The 25546-nt window shown below is 34.5% G+C and overlaps 2 protein-coding genes and 1 pseudogene across 3 annotated transcripts in view; 1 reads left to right on the top strand and 2 right to left on the bottom strand.

The window, feature by feature from the left end:
- The window catches only part of LOC139876609 (uncharacterized), a 320113-nt gene that overhangs the window by 199413 nt on the left and 95154 nt on the right, over nucleotides 1-25546 (bottom strand). The window contains exons 2-5 of one of the 2 annotated variants that reach the window (XM_071863952.1): nucleotides 13391-13459; nucleotides 10765-11757; nucleotides 9264-10157; nucleotides 8711-9020 (exon numbers count right to left, since the gene is read on the bottom strand). In XM_071863952.1, the coding sequence (XP_071720053.1) occupies nucleotides 8958-9020; nucleotides 9264-10157; nucleotides 10765-11757; nucleotides 13391-13459 (2019 nt within the window). In that variant the 3' untranslated portion in view covers nucleotides 8711-8957. Of the gene's footprint in view, nucleotides 1-8710; nucleotides 9021-9263; nucleotides 10158-10764; nucleotides 11758-13390; nucleotides 13460-25546 lie in introns of those variants that run through there. The other variant, XM_071863951.1, reaches the window with a different exon arrangement.
- On the bottom strand, nucleotides 14067-17401 carry LOC139877174 (receptor like protein kinase S.2-like). Its single transcript, XM_071864584.1, has 4 exons — nucleotides 17252-17401; nucleotides 15504-16425; nucleotides 14179-15168; nucleotides 14067-14084 (listed from the first exon to the last, which is right to left on the bottom strand). The coding sequence occupies exons 2-4, from the start codon at nucleotides 16419-16421 to the stop codon at nucleotides 14067-14069; spliced, it is 1926 nt and encodes a 641-aa protein (XP_071720685.1). The 5' UTR covers nucleotides 16422-16425; nucleotides 17252-17401.
- On the top strand, nucleotides 19404-24271 carry LOC139877172 (FT-interacting protein 3-like; annotated as a pseudogene).

Raw genomic sequence — 25546 nt, 5'->3', positions numbered from 1 at the left:
CAACAATGAACTACATAAGTAAAAACAAGACTACTAACTTAAGATTTCGAAACGAGACATATACGTAACGATTATCGTTGTAACGATATTTTAATGTATATATATCATATTAAGATATATTCATATATCATGTTAACATGATAATATAATAATTTAACATCTCATTTGATATAATAAACAATGGATTAACAAGATTAAATGAGATCGTTAACTTAAGGACTTCAAAACAAATCAAAACATGTAACGACTAACGATGACTTAACGACTCATTTAAAATGTATGTACTTATAATGTTTTTAAATGTATTTGAACACTTTTGAAAGACTTCAATACATATACCAAAGTACTTCCAGTTAACAAAAATGCTTACAGTTACATTCTCGTTCAGTTTCGTCAACAATTCTACTCGTATGCACCCGTATACGTACTCATAGAATATACAGCTTCTAGATGTATGTACTATTGGTATATACACTTCAATCATCAACTACTTAGCAGCCCATGTGAGTAATTAAACATGTGGGAACCATTATTTGGCAACTAGCATGAAATATCTCATAAGACTACAAAAATTTGGTAAATCATTCATGACTTTTTACAAGTAAACAAAATTACATATCCTTTATATCTAATCCATATACCAACGACCAAAAACACCTACAAACACTTTCATTCTTCAGTTTTCTTCATCTAATGAATCTCTCTCAAGTTCTATCTTCAAGTTCTAAGTGTTCTTCATAAATTTCAAAAGTTCTAGTTCATAAAAATCAAGAATACTTCCAAGATTGCAAGTTTACTTCCAAGTTTTCTAAATCCATTCCAAGTGATCATCCAATCTCAAGAAATCTTTGTTTCTTACAGTAGATTATCTTTCTAATTCAAGGTAATAATCATATTAAAACTTTGGTTCAATTCCTATAACTATAACAATCTTATTTCGAGTGAAAATCTTACTTGAACTTGTTTTCGTGTAATGATTCTGCTTCAAGAATTATCAAGCCATCCAAGGATCCTTTGAAGCTAGATCCATTTTTCTCATTTCCAGTAGGTTTATCCAAGGATCTTGAGGTAGTAATGATGTTCGTAACATCATTCGATTCTTGCATAAAAAGCTGTCTTATTTTACGATACAAACTTGTAATCACTAGAACATAGTTTAGTTGATTCTAAACTTGTTCGCAAATAAAATTAATCCTTCTAACTAGACTTTTAAAATCAACTAAACACATGTTCTATATCTATATGATATGCTAACTTAATTATTTGAAACCGGGAAACACGAAGAACACCGTAAAACTGGATATCACCGTCGTAGCTACAACCGGGGGCTGTTTTGGTTGGGATAATTAAAAGCTATGAAGAACTTTGATTTAAAAGCTAGATTTCTGGAAAAATGATTTTTCTTATGAACATGGAACTATATCCAAAAATCATGGTTAAATTCAAAACGGAAGTATGTTTTTCAAAACAGTCATCAAGATGTCATTCTTTCGACGGAAATGACTACCTCTTTCAAAAATGACTTGTAACTTGTATTTCCGACTATAAACCTATACTTTTTCTGTTTAGTTTCATAAAGATAAGTTCAATACGAAACCGTGGCCGCTTGAATCACTCAAAACGGATTAGAAACGAAGAAATGGCGAGTAATACAAGATTGGTAAAAACTACACATTTTAGCTACGTGAAAATTGGTAACAAATCTATTCCAACCATAACTTAATCAACTTGTATTGTATATTATGTAATCTTGAGATACCATAGACACGTATACAATGTTTCGACCAATCATGTCGACACATCTATATATATTTCGGAACAACCATAGACACTCTATATGTGAATGTTGGGAGTTGGCTATACAGGGTTGAGGTTGATTCCAAAATATATATAGTTTGAGTTGTGATCAATACTGAGATATGTATACACTGGGTCGTGGATTGATTCAAGATATATATTATGTTATTCATGTACGACAAATTATGGAACTTCTAACTTCGGACCGCTAACTGGACAACTAAAAATCATCAACACGTAATAAAGAAAATATTGTGAATATGTTTTGATCATATTTTGATGTATGCATATATTGTTATAGGTTCGTGAATCAACCCGTGGCCAAGTCAATTTCTCGACGAAGTAATATTTGGTGAAAGTGAGTTATAGTCCCACTTTTAAAAATCTAAATATTTTTGGGATGAGAATACATGCAGTTTTATAAATGCTTTACAAAATAGACACAAGTATGTGAAACTACTTTCTATGGTTGAATGATCGAATTTGGATATACCCCGTTTAGCTTGGTAGCCTAAGAATTAGGGAACGTACACCCTAATTGACGCGAATCCTAAAGATAGATCTATCGGGCCCAACAAGCCCCATCCAAAGTACCGGATGTTTTAGTACTTCGATATTAATCAGGTCCGAGGTAGTTCCGGAATGATTGGGGATATTCTATATGCATTTTGTTAATGTCGGTTACCAGGTGTTCACCATATGAATGATTTTTATCTCTAAGTACGATGCGAAATGCCTGCTTGAGATGGTTATTATGAAAAATGAAATCTTGTGGTCTATTATTTTTATGATTTGATATATGTAGGAATTAAACCTATAACTCACCAACATTTTTTGTTGACATTTAAAACATGTTTATTCTCAGGTGATTATTAAGAGCTTCCGCTGTCGCATACTAAAATAAGGACAAGATTTGGAGTCCATGCTTGTATAATATTGAGAAAAACTGCATTCAAGAAACTTATTTCGATGTATCATATTTGTATTGTAAACCATTATGTAATGGTCGTGTGTAAACAAGATATTCTAGATTATCATTATTTGATAATCTACGTAAAGCTTTTAAGCCTTTATTGATGAAGTAAAGGTTATGGTTTGTTTTAAAAATGAATGCAGTCTTTGAAAAACGTCTCATATAGAGGTCAAAACCTCGCAACGAAATCAATTAATATGGAACGTTTTTAATCAATAAGAACGGGACATTTCAGTTGGTATCCGAGCGTTGGTCTTAGAGAACCAGAAATTTGCATTAGCGTGTGTCTAACCGAGTTTGTTAGGATGCATTAGTGAGTCTGGACTTCGACCGTGTTTACTTGAAAAATGATTGCTTAACACATTTTGTTGAAAACTATATATTTAACATGTGAATATTATGTGATATATATATGTATCTTTTATGAATCTAACTCTTGTCTATCTTACAGTATAAAAACACAAAATGGTTAGACAACCCAATATTTTAGAAGACTTACCCGGAGACATGATTGATGAAATCCTATCTAGAGTCGGTCAGGATTCCTCGGCACAACTATTTTTGGCAAAATCAGTTTGTAAGATATGAATTTTGTCTATACACTATCAATGCAGTAAATGCAGTAAGAAGTGTCTAGACTTATGAATGATAAGCAGGCAATTTCCTAAGAAGATAAGCAAATGATTTCCGACTAAAAATGATAAGCAAAACTTTTGACATGCAAACACGGTCGAAGTCCAGACTAATTAATGCATCCTAACAACTACTAGTTAGACACACTAATGCAAGACCTGGTTCGCTAAGACCACCGCTCTGATACCAACTGAAAGGACCGCTCCTAATCCATCCGGACGAAGTCCATATCGATTATAAACGAATCACAATAGTTGATTACATTGCGAGGTACTTGACCTCTATATGATACAATTTACAAACGTTGCATTTATTCTTAAAAAGCAATCTATCATTACATCAAGAGTTGACATGTTTGCTTAACATTTCATAATATCCAAATGACCTAATATGCCATTTACTTAATAATAATCTCTAATGAACTTCAATGACTCGAATGCAACGTCTTTTGATATATGTTATGAATGGCCCCAATTAATATCCTTAATATGAGCTAATGCACAGCGGAAGACTTAATTCGTACCTGAGAATAACATGCTTTAAAAAGTCAACAAAATTGTTGGTGAGTCATAGGTTTAGTTTCTATATAATAATCATAACATTTAATAAGCCACAAGATGTCATTTAATTAAATGCGCAGGATCATTACAACTGCAAAAATCATTCATACGATGAGTCGCCTGGTAACCGACCTTAACATAGAGCGCTTAAGATATTTGGCATCATACATTCCACTATTCAAATGTATGACATGGACCCTTCGAAGTACTAAAGCATTTCCACTATTCGAAAATGGGGGTGGTTAGTGCCCGTAGATCTACCTTTAGGATTCGCGTCAATTAGTGTTTTTCACTAATTCTTAGATTACCAAGCATAATAATAATAAGTACAGATATCCGGTATAACAAAACAATCGTAGAATGTAGTTTCATGAACTTGTGCTTATTTTATAAAACATTTATAAATTTGCATGTATTCTCATCCCAAAATAATTTAGATAGTAAAAATGGGACTATAACTCACCATACTGTATTTTGTAGTAAAAATACATATAACATCACTGAACACGCATAAGGTTGGCCTCGGATTCACGAACCTAATTAATTATATATTTATATATTGGTCAATATCTATTTAACAATTAAGATCAAGTCATATATATATATATGGTGTCTTACGATCTTTATTAAGACTATAATATATTGTCGTAGAACTTAATCACGACTATCATAAATTGTATTTCCATAAGTTCGGGATCAAGACATGTATAGATACATGTAGGATACAAGGTAAGTTAGCTAGGATAAGGTTAGCGTCCATTTTTATTAATCAAAATCGTAGCTAAAAATAAACAAAAATATCCAATTTTGTTTTACCCATAATTTCTTCGTTACAATTCCGTTTTGAGTGATTCAACTTGCCATAGTTTTGTATCGAACCGTTATTTATTAATCTAAACAGAAAAAGAATATGTTTATAGTTGAAAATACAGCTTATGTGTCAAATACAAAAAGATAGTCATATTCGTCGTAAGAACGACATCTTGATGACTCTTTTGAAAAACATACTTCCAATTAGAGTTTAACCATGGGTTTTGGATATATTTCATATCCATATAAAATAAGATTTTTCACCAAAGGAAATCTTTTAATTCAAAGTTTAGGATAGGTTTTTAAAATCAAACCCAAAACAGCCCCTGTTGATCTATGACGGCGTATGTTCAGTTTTAAGGTGTTCTTCGTGTTTACAAGTTTTATATCCTTATGTTAGCTTGACATACTGTCATAATACATGTGTTTGAGTATTTTAAAAGTCAAGTTAGAAGGATTAAGTTTGTTTGCGAACAAGCTTGAAATCATTCAAACTATGTTCTTGTTGTTAAAATTTTACAACACAAAATAAGATAGCTATATAAATATGAATTGAATAAGGTTATGAATAAGGTTACTACCTCAAGTTACTTGGACAAAGTTACTGTAAGAGAAGAGAAAAATCCTAGAACCAAAAGAGTGGTGGAGTTGGATTGAAGATTGGAAGCAAACTTGTATTTTTGGAAGGATTATAGAAGTTTTCTTGTGTGGTTTTTTTCTTATGATGATTAAGGGTTGTTTTTGAAGCTAAATGATGGAGAAAATGTTTGGAGATGATCAAGTATGAAGTTAAGAGTATTTTGAGAGAGAAATGAGAGATTAAGGTGTAAGTTTGAAATGAGAAATGTATGTGGTATTTATAGTTGAAAATATTAGGTAAAAATAAAATAAAATAAAATAAGTAAATCTTAAAAGTTAAAATAAGAAAAAGTATTTTGTATTTTTATTAAAAGTAAAATCTTAAAAGTTAAAATAAGAAAAAGTAGTTTGTATTTATATTAAAAGTAAAATCTTAAAAGTTAAAATAAGAAAAAGTAGTTTGTATTTTTATTAAAAGTAAAATCTTAAAAGTTAAAATAAGAAAAAATATTTTGTATTTTTATTAAAAGTAAATCTTAAAAGTTAAAATAAGAAAAAGTAGTTTGTATTTTTATTAAAAGTAAAATCTTAAAAGTTAAAATAAGAAAAAGTAGTTTGTATTTTTATTAAAAGTAAAATCTTAAAAGTTAAAATAAGAAAAAGTATTTTGTATTTTTATTAAAAGTAAATCTTAAAAGTTAAAATAAGAAATTTGGTTTTTAGTGAAAATATCTAAGATAAGTTAAAATATATTATGTCATGAATGACATATTACACAAATAATTGAAGATTTCTATTGGTATATACCAATAGTAAATACTTCTAGAAGCTGTGTATAGTACGAGTATAATACGGGTATAAAATATATAAAGATGTTTCATGAATCATATATAATAACAAAGATGTCATTTTCCATGATAAAAGGTTGAAAATGATGTTTTCCTACTAGTATATTCCAATAGTAAATACATCTTAATACAATACATATATATTTATTTTAACTTAGAAGTTATAACGTCGTTAAGCTTTATATATATATATATATCGTTTCGAAGTCCTTAAGTTAGTAGTCTCATTTTATGTATATAATCCATTGTTAATATATTTAATGAGATACTTAATTATCATATATTCAAGATAGATATAATCCATATATATCCGTATATATACATAAGTATATAATTAATACAAGTTATGATGTTCGTGAATCGTCGGACAAATGGATGGTCAATGGTTAACTGATTACATGAATATAGTTTCAAACTTTTCAAGACTCAACATTACAGATTTTGCTTATCGTGTCGGAAACATATAAAGATTAAGGTTTAAATATGGTCGGAAATTTCCGGGTCATTACATCCAATTAGAACCAAGAGTAGTCTTCAATATAACATCTCCAATGCCCTCTATATTGAGTTGTTTGTTGTCGGCCAATCTCACCTTGCCTTGATATGATCGAAAATTCTTCATCATGCTTTTGACATGAGTAGCATGAAACGAAGCTCCCGAATCCAAAATCTAAGACGCCATAGAATTTTCAACACTACATAAAAGTGCATCATCACTATCTTCCGCGGTCAAGTTCACACCTTTCGCCGGACCATTTTTACAATTCCTTTGAAAGTGCCCTTTTTTATTGCAACCCCAACAAACGACTTCACTTCTATCCTTCGATGGATACCTCTTCTTAGACTTCTTTCTATCCTTCTTCTCACCGCGTTCAAATTTCCTACCACGATTGTCGGTGCTTAACAAAGAACAGGATGTCGATTCCCCCGAGTTTCTCCTACGAGTATCTTCACCAAGAATCAAGTCTCTTATTCCTTCAAACGCTAGCTTAGTAGTTCCCGTAAAGCGACTAACCGCGGTAACCGTACCCGACCAACTTTCCGGTAATGATGAAAGCAAGATTAGTGCTTTTAGTTCATCATCAAACTTAATCTCTACCGATTCAAACCTTGAAACGATATTGTAAAATTCATTGATATGATCCGTTCGTACCTTCTTTCATATTTGTATTGAACAATTGATGCATGAGAAATACTTTATTAGAAGCGGTAGGTTTCTCATGTGCTTTCAAGCAAGCAAATGTCGTCTTCTCATTCGCAACGTTGTATGCAACGTTCTTAGCAAGTGAAAGACGAATAGCACCCAAAGCTTGACGATCCAAAAGCGTCCAATCGGCATTGCTCATGCTTTCGGGCTTGGTCTCTAACAAAGGTTGGTATAGCTTCTTTTGATACAAGTAATCTTCAATTTGCATCTTCCAAAAGCCAAAGTCTCTCCCATCGAATCGGTCGATTCTAAACTTCCCGTCTTCCGCCATCATTCCCTTAACGAAACCTTGTGCTCTAGATACCAGTTGTAAGGATATTAGGACCCAAACAACGCAAGTAATTCTACAAGATTACTTGCCAAGTAGTGATACTATCAAGATCACTCAACCCACTTAAGGAACGAAAGAATATAAATGCGAAAATGTAAATCGACACAAGAGATAACGTGGTTATATGCAATCGTTGTGATTGCTTTAGTCCACGGACCAACTAGAGAATGTATTTCAGTAATTTTGTGGTGTGTTACAATATGATACAATGAGTTCAATTTATAGAGAAACAAGAACTCTTAAGAAACTAGCAAGGAATCTTCATTAGGCTATGTAATCATCATACTAACCAACTAGCCAAGCTTTACACCTACTAATGGCATGATCACAGCCACAATTGGTGGTGTAAAGCAACCCACTAAGCACCTAAAGTGCTAATTGACTCAATCAAGTTCGGATCCCATGTGTGCAAGTTGACAACTTGCTGTCAGACAGGAGATGAGCCTCATCTCCTTTTGATGCGCCGCATCGGTTAGCTTTGATGCGTCGTATCCCTTTGAAACGCCGCATCCAAAACCTTCGAACTATTTTTGCTGCATGGATGCGCCGCATCCTTAGAGTGATGCGCCGCATTGCTCTGTCTCACGCTTACCGAAATCTGCAAAATCCGTGCAACACCTTAACTCACCTTTTGTGGCGCTTTTTCCTACTTTGTTTATATTTCTCCATACTCCAACAGCTTAGTTATCAAAATTTGACGGCAAATACATGAAACGAAAACTAGCCGGACGCTAAAAAATTATTAGTAGACTCAAGCACCATACATATAAACCAAGAAAACAGCAGCATCATATATATGACCTAATGAAACACAATAAACAACCACTAAAGACTATCCAACCGTACCTCAATAAACTGTGACAGGTGATCGCTATGAAGCATCTCTGTTTAAATGCGGGTCTATTGACATATAATGTAAATTGACAGTCAACATATCAAATGAAACTGACATTTGCATAACATCTACGCTGATGGATGCCAGTTTCAGATTCAAAAGGACATTCATAAACCTTGATGGTGTAACTTACCAGTTTCAAATTCAAAGATATACACCTATTTTCAGTAAACACATGTTCGGAGTTCACATTCGACACAATAACCTATATCCATTCACACCTGACAATGCAATCAACAAATTGTATGTTTTAAAAGCTTGAATACAAGGTAGCACATGTAACCTTACAAAAGTACTTTTAATCATGAATACATCATTTGACTTTCAATCTTGCACTTTATTCGGAGTATTTGTTGCAGAAGAAGAAGCTCCATCACCCCTCGATATCTACATACAATTAAGTTAAATATATCAGTTTATTACATACATCTTTGCCCCGTTAAAAACGTTCAACTTATCTAATATATCAGCTGCTGCTGATATATTTATGGTAAATTGATAGATGATTGAAAGTAGTGTAATCTGCTATTATAAATCTTAGCTTATGATTAAAAAAAAAATGCAGTTAGAGGCAGAGTTGTTCGGTAGAAAGGAACAAGAAAGTCAGAATTCTTGTTATGGTAAACTTACTTGTAATTCCATTGCTTTCTTAAGTTGCATCAAAACTTGTTCTGCTGTTGGTCGATCTTCTCTTTTCTCATTTAGGCACTTGTAGGCAATCATCTGAAATACACTTAGTGCTTCCGGCTTGATCTGTTCTTTTATTTCCCCAAATACAGCTTCATTTTGTGTTCCTTTTTCAAACATGTCTTTAATGAAAACTGGTAGATACACACCTTCTTGTTTGCGAATCACATAAGTTGGTCTTCCGCACAAGATCTCAAATAAAACGACACCAAACGAATATATATCAGACTCTTTGGTTAAGAAACTCGATTGCACGTAAAGTGGGTCCACGTAGCCCGGTGTGCCGCATGCACCATCGATCACGTAATCGGTTTCTTTATCTATTGCACTTATCAAGGAAAGCCCAAAATCAGCAAGTTTTGCATTCCATTCACTCATTAGCAGAATGTTCTCGGTTTTGATGTCCCTATGTATCACCGTTGCTTGTTTCCCTATTCCTCTATGAAGAAAATCCAATGCGGTTGCAACATCAATACATATGTTAAGTCGTTTCATCCAATCAAGACGAGTATCACTCAAATACCTATCAAGACTTCCTCTAGGAGCGTACTCATAAACAATGATTTTTGCATTGTTTTCGGCACAGTATCCTACAAGACTGATGATATTATTGTGCTTATAATCAGACAGAATTTGAAGCTCATTCTGAAATTGTTTTTCTCCTTGACCACCCCTTTTATCCAATCGCTTTGCAACAATTGTATGATCACACTGTGGAAGTTTTCCTTTATAAACCTTCCCAAACCCTCCATGGCCCACACAATGTTTCTCATGGAAGTCTTCAGTGGCTAATTGTACGTCTTCAAGTGAAATCCTCAGGGGGTCTTTATGGTTTTCCTGTCAACCATGACACCAATCAAATAGTTTATACATGCATTATGACAAGATTAAAATTAAAAGTTATCACAATTTTGTACACCTTTGTAGCTCTCGTTTGAATCTTTGACTACATATACATATATATATATATATATATATATATACACACACACATATATATATATATACATATATATATATATATGTATATATATATATATATGTGTGTGTATATATATATATATATATATATATATGTATATATATACATATATATATATACATATATATATATATGTATATATATATATACATATATATATATGTATATATATATATGTGTGTGTGTGTGTGTATGGAGCAATCATGAAGAAATATACTTACTTAAGAATAGAGTTAGAATAATTTTAGAGCGCATGTTATCTGATTTTAATAACTGAAAATTTATTAGCTTTGAATTTAAATCTTTATTACAAAAGGGTACAATCATAAATTTAATACTCCTTTTATACCATTTTATTGGTTAACAATATGAATATGAAGTGGTTAACAATATGAATATGAAGGTTCATATAAATTCTTACTGATATGAGAAAAAATGTGAGTTCACAAGGACTTAACTTACCTGATATGATAAAGCTTTCTCGAGCTCCTTTACAACAATTTTCATTGTTGGACGTTTATCTTGAGTGATATCCACACACGCAACAGCAATTTTCAAAAATGCATCAAGAGAATTTTCATTGGGACCCCTAAACAGGGTAAAACTGTTTTCAAGAGATTCTTCCTTTATTATAGGGTCTATCATTTCCTTCAGTGTTCCATCGTAGAAGCATTTTCGGGCTACATATGCCAGTCCTTCAACATCAATCCTAGTGTAAATTTCATCACTGGCAAACTTCCCACATGCAATCTCAAACAAAATTACTCCAAAACTATACACATCTATTTTTCTATTACATTTATCCGTCGCCCAATCTGAACCACGGGTCTTACAGAAAGAGTACATATCGAAAGAAAACTCATCTCGATTCGGGTGAAGGAATCTAGAGTACCTAAAATCACAAATCTTAGCCCCAAAATTCTCATCTATGATAATTGTAGTGTCTAACATACCACAATGTGATATCATCTTTTGGTCTTCCTTCTCATAATGTAGGTACTTCAATCCATACGCAACTTCAAGGCATATTCTCAAACGTTTTGACCATGTAAGCATAATAGCCTTCTCTCTGGAAAACAAATATTCAAAAAGTGTTTCATGAATAGGAGTCTCAAACACGAGGATCATCTCGAGATCTTCATCACAAAATCCAACAAGAGTGACTATGTTAGGATGCTTACAAGTTGTAAGCATTTCAATTTCATTATATAGTAACTCTATTCTATCTTTGTATTCTCCAAGGAGGCGTTTAATATGTACAGTGGAGCGTTTCTTAGGTAATTCACTTCTATTCTTCTCTTTTACGAAGCCAAACTTTTGTTGATCAAAATGCTCAAGTTCTGCTCTATAATAGTAACAATCATCGTCATCACTAACGAGGTATTGCTCAGAAAAGTTATCGGTGGCCACCCTTGTATCACTGAGTCGAATACGAAGATGCTCAAAGGGATTTTCCTGCAACATCGTAACATGGATATAAACAAAATTGAAAAGAAATTGTATACTTTTTTAAATTGTTGATTCCTATCGAGCTATTATACTGACAGTGCCCTATGTTAGGTCGAGAAATTGAAGAGATTTGTATCATGTAAAATCACCAAAATGCCCTTAGTATGAAATGTCACCCGATATGTAAATTTTACCATTTTATCCTTTATATCCTATAAATATAAGTGATGGCTATGGGAGTATGAATAGCCATCACATTCCCACTTCCTATGGTTAGTCTTCACAATTCCCAAATTACCTACACCTTAGAAAACACACACTTAGCTTTCTCTCTAAACCTACACATTGTATCCTTCATCATATTCACTTTTGACTATTAGTTGTGCTTGATTCTATGTTTACATACATATTACAGCATTTGCATCATCATTACAGTCAGTTATCATGTATATACATATTGCATACATATACATATAGTACATACACGCATACATACACTATCTGTGATCATCAAATAAGCATGAATTGAGAGAATCTAAGTATATCAATATATAGTATTAAACACATTATAGGGATCCAAATTGAAAAACAAACATTATGTTTAGTATATTAAAATGAGGTGGTACCATTGAAATGGAACTGGGCCGATGTAAATTCTGCTTTTAGGCCTGGGGTTAAAGAAGATGCGGACAAACTTTCATATTTTATTTAATCTAATTAATTTATTTTCTTGCTCCTTAAGTTTAGTGTTCGAGTTAAATTAGGATTGTTATTCCGTTCCCTTATTAAATTAGGTTACTTTTTTTATAGATAGATAGATAGATGGTACTTGTAATTCAGCATGAGAGCTATCGAATAATAAAATTTTTTGAATTTTATCAGGTTTTTGTGGTCGTGTTTTTTCCTACAGGTGTTTTCTGTTCATAATACATGGTCCGTATTAGATTAAACGGACGTTTTTCATTCTAATTAAGAGTGTTCAAATTATGGGTTGAGATATAATGAAACCAACATTATGTTTAGTTTATCAAAGAATAAACGAAGTATTTCATTCTATTTAAAAGTGTTTGAATTATGGGTTAAGATTTTAAAAAGGTAAACTGATAGAGAACAAGCCTCCATAGTTGAACAGTCCAGAGCAGCCCAACAACTCCAAACCCAAGCCCATGAAGGAAAGCTCTTATAAATGGTATTGGTTAGGATGAGAGAGGGGAGTCATGTATTTTGGTGTGTGTTTTGTGAACGGCCATTGTTGGCTTGGGCAGTAAGTTTGCACACATGTGCTTCTTAACTGATTGAGGAAGGAAGATACCATTGCAATTCTTCTCTGATTTGTAATTTCCATTTTCATATTAAATAAAAGTACAAAGTTTATCAATACAAGCTTCATTCTAACATTTATTTCTCACTACTATATTCTCTATCAGCATCTAACAAGGGCATAAACAAAACGAGCTTAAGCTTGGTTCATTTAGCTCTTGAGAGCTTGAGTTCGGCTAGTGAGTAGCTTTAAAGTTTTCTAAGATTTTAATAAGGTGTTGATTTCATCAGTGTATACATATTCGGATTACAAACTTGTTCAAGTAATTAACTGGCATACTATATAGAAAAGAAAGAAAAAAAAGTAGAAGAGTGTTACCGAATTTTCATGTGTCAATTCAAATCCATCCACAACTTGGTCGGAATGTTCTTGGCATTGTGTTTGCTCCTTCATTAATCAATAACATTAACATGAAAAAACAAACATTAGTGAAGAAAACTTATATCAAATGTTGTGTTTATAGGTATTTTTCAAGATGTTTTCTAGGCAATAATACAATATATACGTCAATTTGTAGATTGGATTTTACGTTTTTTATATGACCAATGATATTTCCATCATAATTGTGATAAATTTACTATAAAGTACAATGTAATATGAAAACTTATTAGGTTTGGTGGATCTATCACTATCAAATATTAAGGTGGAAAACTAATATGAATCACTTATAAATGTGCTTTAATATTGGATTTTAATCATATATTTTATTCTCGGATAAGGGAAGGATTGTCTACATCTCACCTCCCCCATACATCACTCAAGTGGTATTGGGTTATGTTGTTGTTGTTGTAATCATACATTTTAATTTAATAAGAGTATTACAGATCAATAACTAAAGTAACTGATATGACTCATCGTTTTCTATATGCATACTTAGTTATCAGTTTACAAGAGTGATATCCAGCCTATTTCATCGTATAGGAAAGGTTGGTGCAATGTTTTGTTTTCATAATCAATTCTGGCCAGTGGAGTCAGAAACCTCTTAAACTCCTTATCAAGATTTAACCAATTCCTAATACGACAATGAATTTTAGTAGTATATAACTATATAACCCATCCATAAATTGAAGACAATAAGAAATAATTTTTATTATATATTGACTTACTTGAAACGACAATGCTTTCTCAAGCTCTTTGACAACCACTTCCATTGATGGACGTTGGTCTCGAGTTGCCACACACTGAATTGCAATACGTACAAATGTGTCGATAGAATCTTTGTTGGGACCTTTAGTTATAACTAAACTGTTGTCATCAGTTGCTTCCTTAATTATAGGATCTATAATTTCCATGAGTGTTCCCTTACGGTAGCAATTGCGAGCCACATATACATCTTCACTCTCCTTCTTGTATATTTTATCATCGGCCAACCTTCCACATAAAACTTCTAACAAGGTGACTCCGAAAGCATATACATCTGCATCTCTTGTTAACTCACCTGTCTCACGATATTCGGGATCAGTACGAGATAAAGTGCCACGAATAGAATTTAATTGAAGAAACTTTTGGTCAGGAAGAAGGAACATCGAGTGCTCAAAGTCAGCAATCTTTGCTCCCAAATTCTCATCTAAAACAATTGAGAATGTAGAGAAATCACAGTTAATCACACTCTTTTGGTCTTCCATCTCATGGTGTAGGTACTTTAATCCATATGCAACATCAAGGCATATCTTCAAACGTTTTTCCCAAGTAAGAACAGATTTGTCTTTGTGGTTTTCCAAATACTCAGCAAGTAATCCATTAGAAGCAGCCTCAACGACAAGTATCTTCTCGCAATTTTCATCACAAAATCCAAATAGATTGACTATGTTGCGATGCTTACAAGTTGTAAGCATTTCAATTTCTGTACCGAATGTTTTTTTTCCTCTTTTGCCTTCTGTAGGGCGTAGGCGTTTTATAAAGACATGCTTACTTTTATTCCTCTCTTCTAGAGAGGCAGAATTGTTTTCAACACAGTCTTCAAGTTCTGCCATATACACGTCATAGGACCCGGTTCTTAGATAGATCCGAGAAAAGTTGTCGGTGGCTAAGTTTATATCCGCGAGTCTAATCTTCATGTGACTGAGTTGAGATGTCAAGCGTTCCAAGTTGGGTCTCTGCAACAAGGAGGGGGAAAAAGGTAGTTACTTGAAAAGAAATTCTATTTTAGACTCGTTTTACTCTTTTTCCAGTTACGAGTAATAAAAATAACCTAAACAACCCCATGACCTGTTTTACCCGTTTACTAAGATGATGGCAGATGATCAATTAACACTTCTAAGTTAACCACATATCTTTTTTTTTTCGAACGGAATTTTTTTTTGGCATCAGTAGATCATTTATTTCAACGACCCTCACAATCCGTTAACATGATCTACTAAAATAATGGCAAATGATCAATTAAGAGGCAAAATGTGATAGCAAAAGAAATGGAGAAATAGGAGGCTCTTACATAAAGTTCTTCTTCATACTGCAGCTGAAGCGCCAACGCTTTCTCAAGTTGATTGACAATAAACTTCATATCTGGGCGTTGTGCTCGCTCATCATTTGTGCAATCACATGCTGCTGATACGAAAGTTCTGCTTGATAGTACGCCGCTTTGATCATCCATGATGGCTACCAGTGTTCCGTTTTCAGCCTGAAATCTGGCCAATGGAACTAGAAACCTATCAAATTCATCAGGAATAAATGCTTTCCTCATGAAAAATATTTCCCATAAAACAACACCAAATGCGTATATGTCCGACTTGTAGGTCACACCTCCAGTCTTTTCTAGCGCTGGGTCCACATACCCTTTTGTACCAATAGCTTTCGTGATGAGAACCTTATCCATCTCATGTACTGAACGGTGGATGGAATATTCAAAGCCAGATAACTTTGGCTCAAACTTATTATTTAATAAGATTGTAGAGCTATTAATGTTACAATGTATGATTGAGTTACTACGTCCATCCTCATTATGGATGTAACTTAATGCACGCGCAACACCAATACATATCTTTAGTCTTTGAACCCATGTCAGGGTTGGCCTGCTTAGATGCATCTCGAGGCTTCCCTTGGTCTCATACCTGTTTACAATCACCTTCTCGCCTCTTTCATCACAAAACCCGATAATAGAGACTATATTTTCATGCTTGAGGCTAGAAAGCACAGAAATTTCTGTCAAGAACTCGATTCCTCGCTTATGCTCACTATCTAATCTACGTGCAGCAATATTCACCCTCTTCCCGGACCGAAAGAGCTTTCCTTTATACACCTTCCCCAACTCACCCAGGCCAATGACGTTTTTCTCATCAAAGTTGTTGGTGGCTTCTAGGACTTCCTCAAGCGGGATTTGTAAGTGAGTAAAATTTGAGATTGTAGATTCCATGTTTCTGTTGATCAGATGAAAGAAACACTCAAACAGTGGATTATAAGTGAATTTAAAGGTGACATATATGCAAAAACCACATGCATATTATATCATTCAAGTGTTTTAATCAAGAGAGAAGTAGATTTTAGGAGGGAATGGGAAAGTAATTTTTTTGAAATTTTTTCACAAAACATTAAGATCAAGTGAAAATGTGAACATTTATAAAAAACACTTTGTGATGAATGTATATATGAAAACAATTTAGATCCCTTTGTATATGACTTTATCTTTAAGTTGTAACTTAGAGTTTTTTAGCTAGGATGTTAAAGTAGTCATGGGCTATACGAAACTGTTATTTTATACTATTAACTGGTGGCTTATACTGTAGTTATTAGAGCATCCCAACAAAGGTTTTCAAAAAAGTATTTTAAAGCTTTTCTGTTATTCTGTTTAGTTTTTAAGCCTTCGAGAAACAGGTCAAATTTGAAATTTTAACTTCTATTATTATATTGTCAACTTGCTATTGATATCTGATCATAAAAAAATTGAATTGAAGCTGGGAGCTAGCTACATGTGGGCTTTGATCTATAAACTACTATTAGATACATCAGTAAGAATATTTCTAACTGCAACTTTACTATTATAAAAAGCACAAACATACAACAATAATACCTGATCTGGCTTATGCAAAAAATTAATGTACATAAATAGAAGAGGACAGAGGACTAGGAAACAGAGAAGTATTACTCCAAGATTCATATCATAGCAACCAATGAAAACAATTGCAATTAACAGTCAGACCTCAACACCGAACCCCCAAATTATACCTGTTCGAACCATAACTTTACCTGCGAGTACTGGTTCCGGTTGTGATCCGTGTACTATTACTGGGATTACTGAACAATCCCCAGATACAGATCCAGACCTTGAAGATGAGATTAAAATTATGTTTGGGTTGGCTTAAGTCATACGATGAGGTCCCCAACTTTAAGGACGAGTCAAATGCCTAAAAAGTTAGACTGTAGTTTGCGCTGTTGTTTGCTGGATATTTAGAAATTGTTCAAAATACATTTTTTTTTTTTTTTTTTCAGGCTTCAAACAAAATACACTTTTTTTTAAAAAATTGTTTTTTTACACCATTCGGTAGACGGGATTCCGTCTACCACCTTTATCTGTCGTCTACAAGATAAAGGTAGTAGACAGAATTCCCGTCTACTGGCAGGGTTAGTAGACAGCGAGAACAAAGCAGTAGACAGAAATTTACAAAGTAGTCGACCGTCTACTGCCTTGTTGTTGCTGTCTACTGCCTTGTTAGTGTCTACAAGGCAGTAGACAGCAGCAACAAGGCAGTAGACAGCAACAACAAGGCAGTAGACGGTCGACTACTTTGTAAATTCTGTCTACCACCTTTATCTCACCGTCGACTACTTTGTAAAAATGGTAGTAGACGACAGATAAAGGTGGTACTGCCTTGTTGTTGCTGTCTACTGCCTTGTTGTTGCTGTCTACTGCCTTGTAGACACTAACAAGGCAGTAGACAGCAACAACAAGGCAGTAGACAGCAACAACAAGGCAGTAGACGGTCGACTACTTTGTAAATGTCTGTCTACTGCTTTGTTCGCGCTGTCTACTAACCCTGCCAGTAGACGGGAATTCGTCTACCACCTTTATCTCACCGTCGACTACTTTGTAAAAATGGTAGTAGACGACAGATAAAGGTGGTAGACGGAATCCCGTCTACCGAATGGTGTAAAAAGACAATTTTTAAAAAAAAAAGTATATTTTGTATGAAGCCTAAAAAAAAGTGTATTTTGATCAATTTCCCTATTTACTTAGTAGTACCAGAGCCGGCCGGTTGGCATCACTTAATAAATCCAATTTTACCACTACTGGACTCATTTAGCTCACATCTTACCCTTATATAAAGAATAAAAAAAGGCCCATAAACGTATGGATGAATTATAAATTAATCTATCTTTAATTCACTGCCTCCCAGTCCCATAAAAAAGGGCCATAAGAAAAGATAATTTTGCGTTTCAAAAAAATAAAAAATAAAAAATAAATAATAAGAAAAGAATAAGAATAAGAAAAGATAAGAAAAGATAAGAAAAGAATAAGAACTTATTCACTGTATGGATTAATCTATCTTTAATTCAATGTCTCAAAAGTCACAGTTCCTTTTTCATTTTCACAACACATCACTAGTGAGAAAATATGAAATTATTTTGAAATTTTTAAACAGTCAAAACTATATAACTAAATAAATTAACTAGACTAATTTATGAACAGATTATATAATCTTTAAAAAATCAATTATATTATATTATATTATATTATATTATATAATATTATATTATACTTATATACTAAACCTCCCCCAAATTTGGTCGTTTCAGTTTTTAAACCTCCCCCAAATTTGGTCGTTTCAGTTTTAAGTCGTTTTGAGTTTGCGTTCACACTACAAATGGTCCTCCAACTTTCGCACAAATTACACAACAACCCCTCAACTTTACACTTTTTCAGGGGTAAAAAACGTAAATTTATAATTTAATTAAAATAAAAAAACCTTACTCCACCCGAATTTATAACGGGTCCTATCTTCTCGCTCGGTGCGAGTTAAATTTTTCCGAGGCCACCGTTCAACTCGAAAAAATCTCACGAACCCAACGGGACTAACTATATGCAAAACGGACATCGTTAAAAAACACTAAATAACGGGCCCTATATTCACGCTCGGTGCGAGTTAAATTTTTCCGAGACCACCGTTCAACTCGAAATAATTTTACGAACACAACGCGACTAACTATACGCGAAACGGACATCGTTAAAAAAAATAAATATTTCGGGTAATATTACATACATATATATACATATACAACACGACTAACTATACGCGAAACGGACATCGTATATCCAAATTGGACCGCGCGTCGAATACAACCGCAGCAACGCGCGGTCGGATTTTTTCTAGTTACTTATTCAAACTAAACTTTTGTAAGAATGAACAAAGAAAAGTCAAAAATGTATTTAATGCAATCGAAAAACCATTTATACCATGTCATTTTATAGGTTATATTAGGTATGGTTGCTTTGTAGTTGCGGGGCTTGCCGGGGCTATTGTTTGTTCCGTAACGCTTTGTTCCAGAAAACATTTTATTCTCTCAAAGGGACGAAACCACATCTTGGTGGTAGTAAAGTCACTAATGATAAGCTAAACGAACGTTTGCTTCAATGGTATCATGCCTCAGTGTGGAAGGGCCCGCGATTAGTTGTCAAGCAACCCGGGTTCAATTCCTGAGGGCGGAAGGTTTTCTCTCCAATTTCCTGCGATTAGTTGCCAAGCAAGCAACCCAGGTAGGAGTTTCCTTTCTAGCGTGTGTAGGTGCAAATGATGAGGGTCATTGAAATAAATAATCCGCTGATGCAAATTCGCCGTTCAAAGAAGAAAAAAAAAAAAAAAAAAAAAAAACATCTATGATCTTGTGGAACAAATGCAATACTTATATATCCTAAACTTTTGTAAGAATGAACAAAGAAAAGTCAAAAATGTATTTAATGCAATCGAAAAACCATTTATACCATGTCATTTTATAGGTTATATTAGGTATGGTTGCTTTGTAGTTGCGGGGCTTGCCGGGGCTATTGTTTGTTCCGTAACGCTTTGTTCCAGAAAACATTTTATTCTCTCAAAGGGACGAAACCACATCTTGGTGGTAGTAAAGTCACTAATGATAAGCTAAACGAACGTTTGCTTCAATGGTATCATGCCTCAGTGTGGAAGGGCCCGCGATTAGTTGTCAAGCAACCCGGGTTCAATTCCTGGGGGCGGAAGGTTTTCTCTCCAATTTCCTGCGATTAGTTGCCAAGCAAGCAACCCAGGTAGGAGTTTCCTTCTAGCGTGTGTGGGTGCAAATGATGAGGGTCATTGAAATAAATAATCCGCTGATGCAAATTCGCCGTTCAAAGAAAAAAAAAAAAAAAAAAAAAAAAAAAAAACATCTATGATCTTGTGGAACAAATGCAATACTTATATATCCGTGTTGCTAAAGCTAAAGATTTACATGCAAATGATCTGAACCGGTAGTTGTGACCCATATATAAAGGTTCGAATGGGAAATTACAAGGGAACAATGTGTCATTAAGACAAATAAAAAACCCCTAATGGAGCCAAGTGTTTTCTTTCTATAAAGACCAAATTCAGGCTCGAGGTCACGGTCAAAGATAAAGATGTTCTGAAAGACGATCTCATAGATGGAGTTCTATTTGATCTTAATGAGGTCCTGAAACCGGTCCCACCGGATAGCTCGTTAGCTCCATAGTGGTATAAGTTAATAGACTGAGAAGGAGAGAAGCTTAAAGATGAACTTATGTTAGCGGTTTGGTGGGGTACACAGGCTAATAGTGTTGATGGGCTTGCTAGTATTCGGTACAAGTGTATTTATCACCTAAACTTTGGTATATTAGAGTTAATGTAATTGAGGACCACGATCTGATAATGAATGATAAAACTCGGTTCCTGAAGTGTTAGGAATTCGATAGTGGACCCTAACAAGAACATGTGATTTACAACAATCACATAACCCACATACAACAAACGAATAAGCGATACAATAAATAAAAGCATAAACGACACGGATATTTAACGTGGTTATATCTCAACTCCAAAACACGGAGAAGGGTTTAGTCCACGGGCGCAAACCAGAGATTTTTCACTACTAATTTCGTGCACACATGTTAGGGTTACAATAGGGTGTTTAAATAGGCATATCTAAACAAGGAAACAACTTAAAGAGCAAGAAAAAGCGTTTTTCCTCGTCAGGCTCCCGGATAGGCTTAAGCCGCACAGCAGCTGAAGGAGCTGCGTCGTGGCTTAAAGCATGATTTCGAAACTGACAGCTTTTCAACCTTCAAACCTCAATCCAAGTGTTGAGCCATGACGCGCCTTAATAAGCCACAACGCGCCTTAACACTAAAACGCACTTTTCTTGTTGTTTTGATAAACTTCACACATCTAACAATCTCCCACTTGAAGGATGATCTAAACACAGCCCATTTTATCAACCCATACCAGATCACTTGTATCGACATCATTGAACCTACCCATCCATACCGCCAAGAAAGCTACTTGGGACACGCACATTCCAACTACTCGAGCTGGCAGCTTTCGATGAAGAGCACTTCAACTACACTCGCCAAAACGTAATCAACTTCACATGTCAACTGTGTTAAACACCCACAACAACTCTAGATTACCCAATTATGGAACTCCATTTGAACACCGCCAAATAAATACCGGGGACACGCCGCACTTCCACGCCATGGGAAGGAAGACTTTCGATACTCAAACACCTGAGTAATAATCTAATCTTCGTTGCTAGCTTGGGTCATCTCTCGATTTCTGCGCCACCATTGAAGTGTGCGAGACTTCAAACACGGGATTTAAAAAAGCATGATACAAAACCGCCTCAACTCATCACTCTAGACATGCCCAACCCTGTCATCGACATGTCAATGATCACCCTCATACAGAATTTCCGTCTATCACTGATTTTCCTTCCCAGCAATCATAAAATCTAAAGACGCCCTTGTAGACTATTCATCAATGCTTCAGTGAGAACGCAATCACAGACTTGAAATATACACTTTCAACTTTCCGCTTTCACGCTGGTACACTGATATTTCCTCATAGCGCTATGAATTTCACGAACCCATCTTCTCAACCTCAAGCTCGCTCCCACTGTATGAGTAAGATAATAAACCACGGCTACCCGAGAAGAATCTGTTTCGTACCACCCGATCAGTTGCAAATTACTTTGCCATTGGAGACTAAAATGAGTACCCGGATATCTAGCCGGAATCGATGCACTAACACTGTGACAAATCAGATAAACATGTGGCACAACCATCTCTACGACTCCCACTAGTCGTCCAACTCCCACTTACCCGATACTTCTGTCAGTTCCCAAACTCACTCCGAGTTTCCGACACACTCAACAATATCTTTAAAGCTCAAGTTCTGGGGCTTACAAGATTATAGACTTCATCACTCACCTAGGAACTCCTAATTGGTCACCCCGAAGAAACCGCTCGTTTGTTGAAACAATCATTACCCAAAACCCTGAGCACCGGTCGAACGCGTTCTATCCGATACCCTTCGTCAACCAATTCTCGTTAGTGAGAGAAGCTCTAACCCGCCCTTATATTCCACATAACCTGGAATATCCAACCAATCACTTTGGTTGACCCGTTTCAAAACCCGCAAGTGTCAAACTTCCCCGATAACTTCCGCTGTCGATAATAACCTGGATGTAATCTATTCGTTACCCAAACATGCCCAAACCTGAGAGAATCACCCTCGCGAGCTTCTGTAACAAACCAACATCCCATAATACCCAGCTCGTATCGCCCAAAGCTTCCGAGACAAAACCATCTCGCACTCGCGTCATCAAACCCGAAAAACTTCATCCTGAAAACTGTCCAGATTCGAAGAATCATATCTCATTTCCAACTGTCAGATCCGCCTCAAATTTTTACCACGTGTATATCCGTATGTCTACTATCCACACACAAAAAATCAAGTCGATGCAACGGTTAACGAACCCGCTACGAACTTTCTACTACAGCAGCTCCTGGAACTCCGAATTTGAAAGTTCAATCAATCTTTCGGGGGATCGCGAAAAACAAGAACTCAGATCCGACACCCGAATTTTTCGAAAATATATCTTCTTGTGTTTTCTGCAAACAAACTCTATCAAACTGAACCCCTTGATTCCATAACCTTCACGAATAAATCACCATCATAATGCAACCGTGCGCCCGATTACATTATAACCCGCCATAATCAGACAAACTCTGGTGTGATCAACTCACTGGGTACATAGACATACCCTAAGTTCACTGCAATCAACTAAATCTATGGATCTTGATATATGTTGTAAAACACAAAACCCTAATCACCGTTTCTTCTCTTGATGATACCCAAATCATCAACCAATCGTATATCTGCTTTCAATCGCCGTTGTGCCCGATCTTCAAACCTTTAACTTTTGATACCACTTATTAGGAACTCGGTAGTGGACCCTAACAAGAACATGTGATTTACAACAATCACATAACCTACATACAACAAAAGAATAAGTGATACGCTAAATAAAAGCATAAATGACACAGATGTTTAACGTGGTTATATCCCAACTCCAAAATACGGAGAAGGGTTTAGTCCACGGGCGCAAACCAGAGATTTTTCACTAATAATTTTGTGCACACATGTTAGGGTTACAATAGGGTGTTTAAATAGGCATATCTAAACAAGGAAACAACTTAAAGAGCAATAAATGCGTTTTTCCTCGTCTGGCTCTCGGATAGGCTTAAGCCGCTCCGCGGCTGGATGAGCCGCGTCGTGGCTTAAAGCATGATTTCGAAACTGACAGCTTTGCAACCTTTGAACCTCAATCCAAATGTTGAGCCGTGATGCGCCTTAATGAGCCATGGCGCGCCTTAACACTAAAATGCACTTTTCTTGTTGTTTTGATATCCTTGACACATCCATCATGAAGTTTATCTAAGAGCTATTATTGGGAATCAAGTTTTAAGGACCCGTGTGTCCGTTAGAAAGACTATAAACCCATTACAATATGTGGGTGGTAGGTTAGATCACAAAGTGATTAAAACTCAGTGGTTTAATCTTGAAAAACATATTGTGATCGAAGGTGAAAAGAAGAAACTAAGATAAGTTTGCTAGTCGAATTCACATGCGGATTTGCTTAGAAGGTGGCTATTATGTTCTTGATGAGTCGACCCATTATAGTAGCAATCTAAGTTTAATAACATGTCCTAATCCATCCGGACGAAGTCCACATCGATTATAAACAAATTACAATAGTTGGATTCATTGCGAGGTACTAGACCCCTATATGATACATTTTTACAAACATTGCATTCGTTTTTAAAAGGCAATCTTTCATTACATTGAAAGTTAACAGGTATGCATACCATTTCATAATATCCAAACTATAAATGACCTAATCTGTCATTTACTTAATAATAATCTCTAATGAACTTCAACGACTCGAATGTAACGTCTTTTGAAATATGTCATGAATGACTCCCAGTAATATCCTTAAAATGAGCTAATGCACAGCGGAAGATTTCTTTCAAACCTGAGAATAAACATGCTTTCAAGTGTCAACCAAAAGGTTGGTGAGTTCATTAGTTTATAGTAATCATTTCATTTTCATCAATTTAATAGACCACAAGATTTTCATTTTTCATTTCCATAAATATCATTCTCATAACAGGCATTTCGCATCTTACTAGAGATAAAAATCATTCATATGTCGAACACCTGGTAACCGACCTTAACGTCATGCATAAAGAATATCCCCATCATTTCCGGAACTCTCATCGGAATGATAATTCGAAGTACTAAAGCACCCCGTATCGAGTGAGGCTCGTTGGGCCAAATAGATCTATCTTTAGGATTCGCGTCAATTGGTGTCAGAACACCAATTCTTAGGCTACCAAACTAAAAAGGGGTATATTCGGTTCGATAAATTCAACATAGAATGTAGTTTTGATTACTTGTGTCTATTTTGTAAAACAGTTATAAAAGTTGCGCATGTATTCTTAGTCCAAAAATATAAAGGGTAAAAAGGCAAATGAAACTCACCATACTGTATTTTGTAGTAAAAATACATATAACATCATTGAACAAGTGTAAGGTTGGCCTCGGATTCACGAACCTAAATCAATTATATATATTTATATGTTGGTCAATATTTGTCTAACAAATTAGGTCAAGTCATAGTGCACCACAATCCTAATGCTCGAGACTAATATGCAAAAGTTAACAAAAGTCAATTTGACTCACAATGATTTCCAAAATTTATACATGATTATTATATAGTTTAAATATCATCGTTTTATATTTTAAATATTTTTAAAAGATTTATTAGAGTAAATAATATAATTCATTTATTAATAAATAAATCTTTATATAAAAATATACTTTTATATATCTTAGATAATAAAATTTATAAAGTTCATTGAATTTCATAAAATGTTATGATAGGTTTTATTAAGGTAATTATATTATTTGTATTACATTTTTATTTGATAAAATAACATTGATAATAATAATAAGT

This window comes from Rutidosis leptorrhynchoides, chromosome 11, assembly GCF_046630445.1.
Source record: "Rutidosis leptorrhynchoides isolate AG116_Rl617_1_P2 chromosome 11, CSIRO_AGI_Rlap_v1, whole genome shotgun sequence".
Lineage (NCBI taxonomy): Eukaryota > Viridiplantae > Streptophyta > Magnoliopsida > Asterales > Asteraceae > Rutidosis > Rutidosis leptorrhynchoides.
This window is presented reverse-complemented; position numbering and strand designations above follow the sequence as displayed.

Bases quoted from the DNA above. Each gene is read 5' to 3' on its own strand.
- LOC139877174 (XM_071864584.1), bottom strand. From the start codon at position 16,421: ATGGAATCTACAATCTCAAATTTTACTCACTTACAAATCCCGCTTGAG. The intron at 15,169-15,503 runs GTAAGAGCCTCC...TCCTTGTTGCAG, and splicing joins AGTATGAAGAAGAACTTTAT to AGACCCAACTTGGAACGCTT.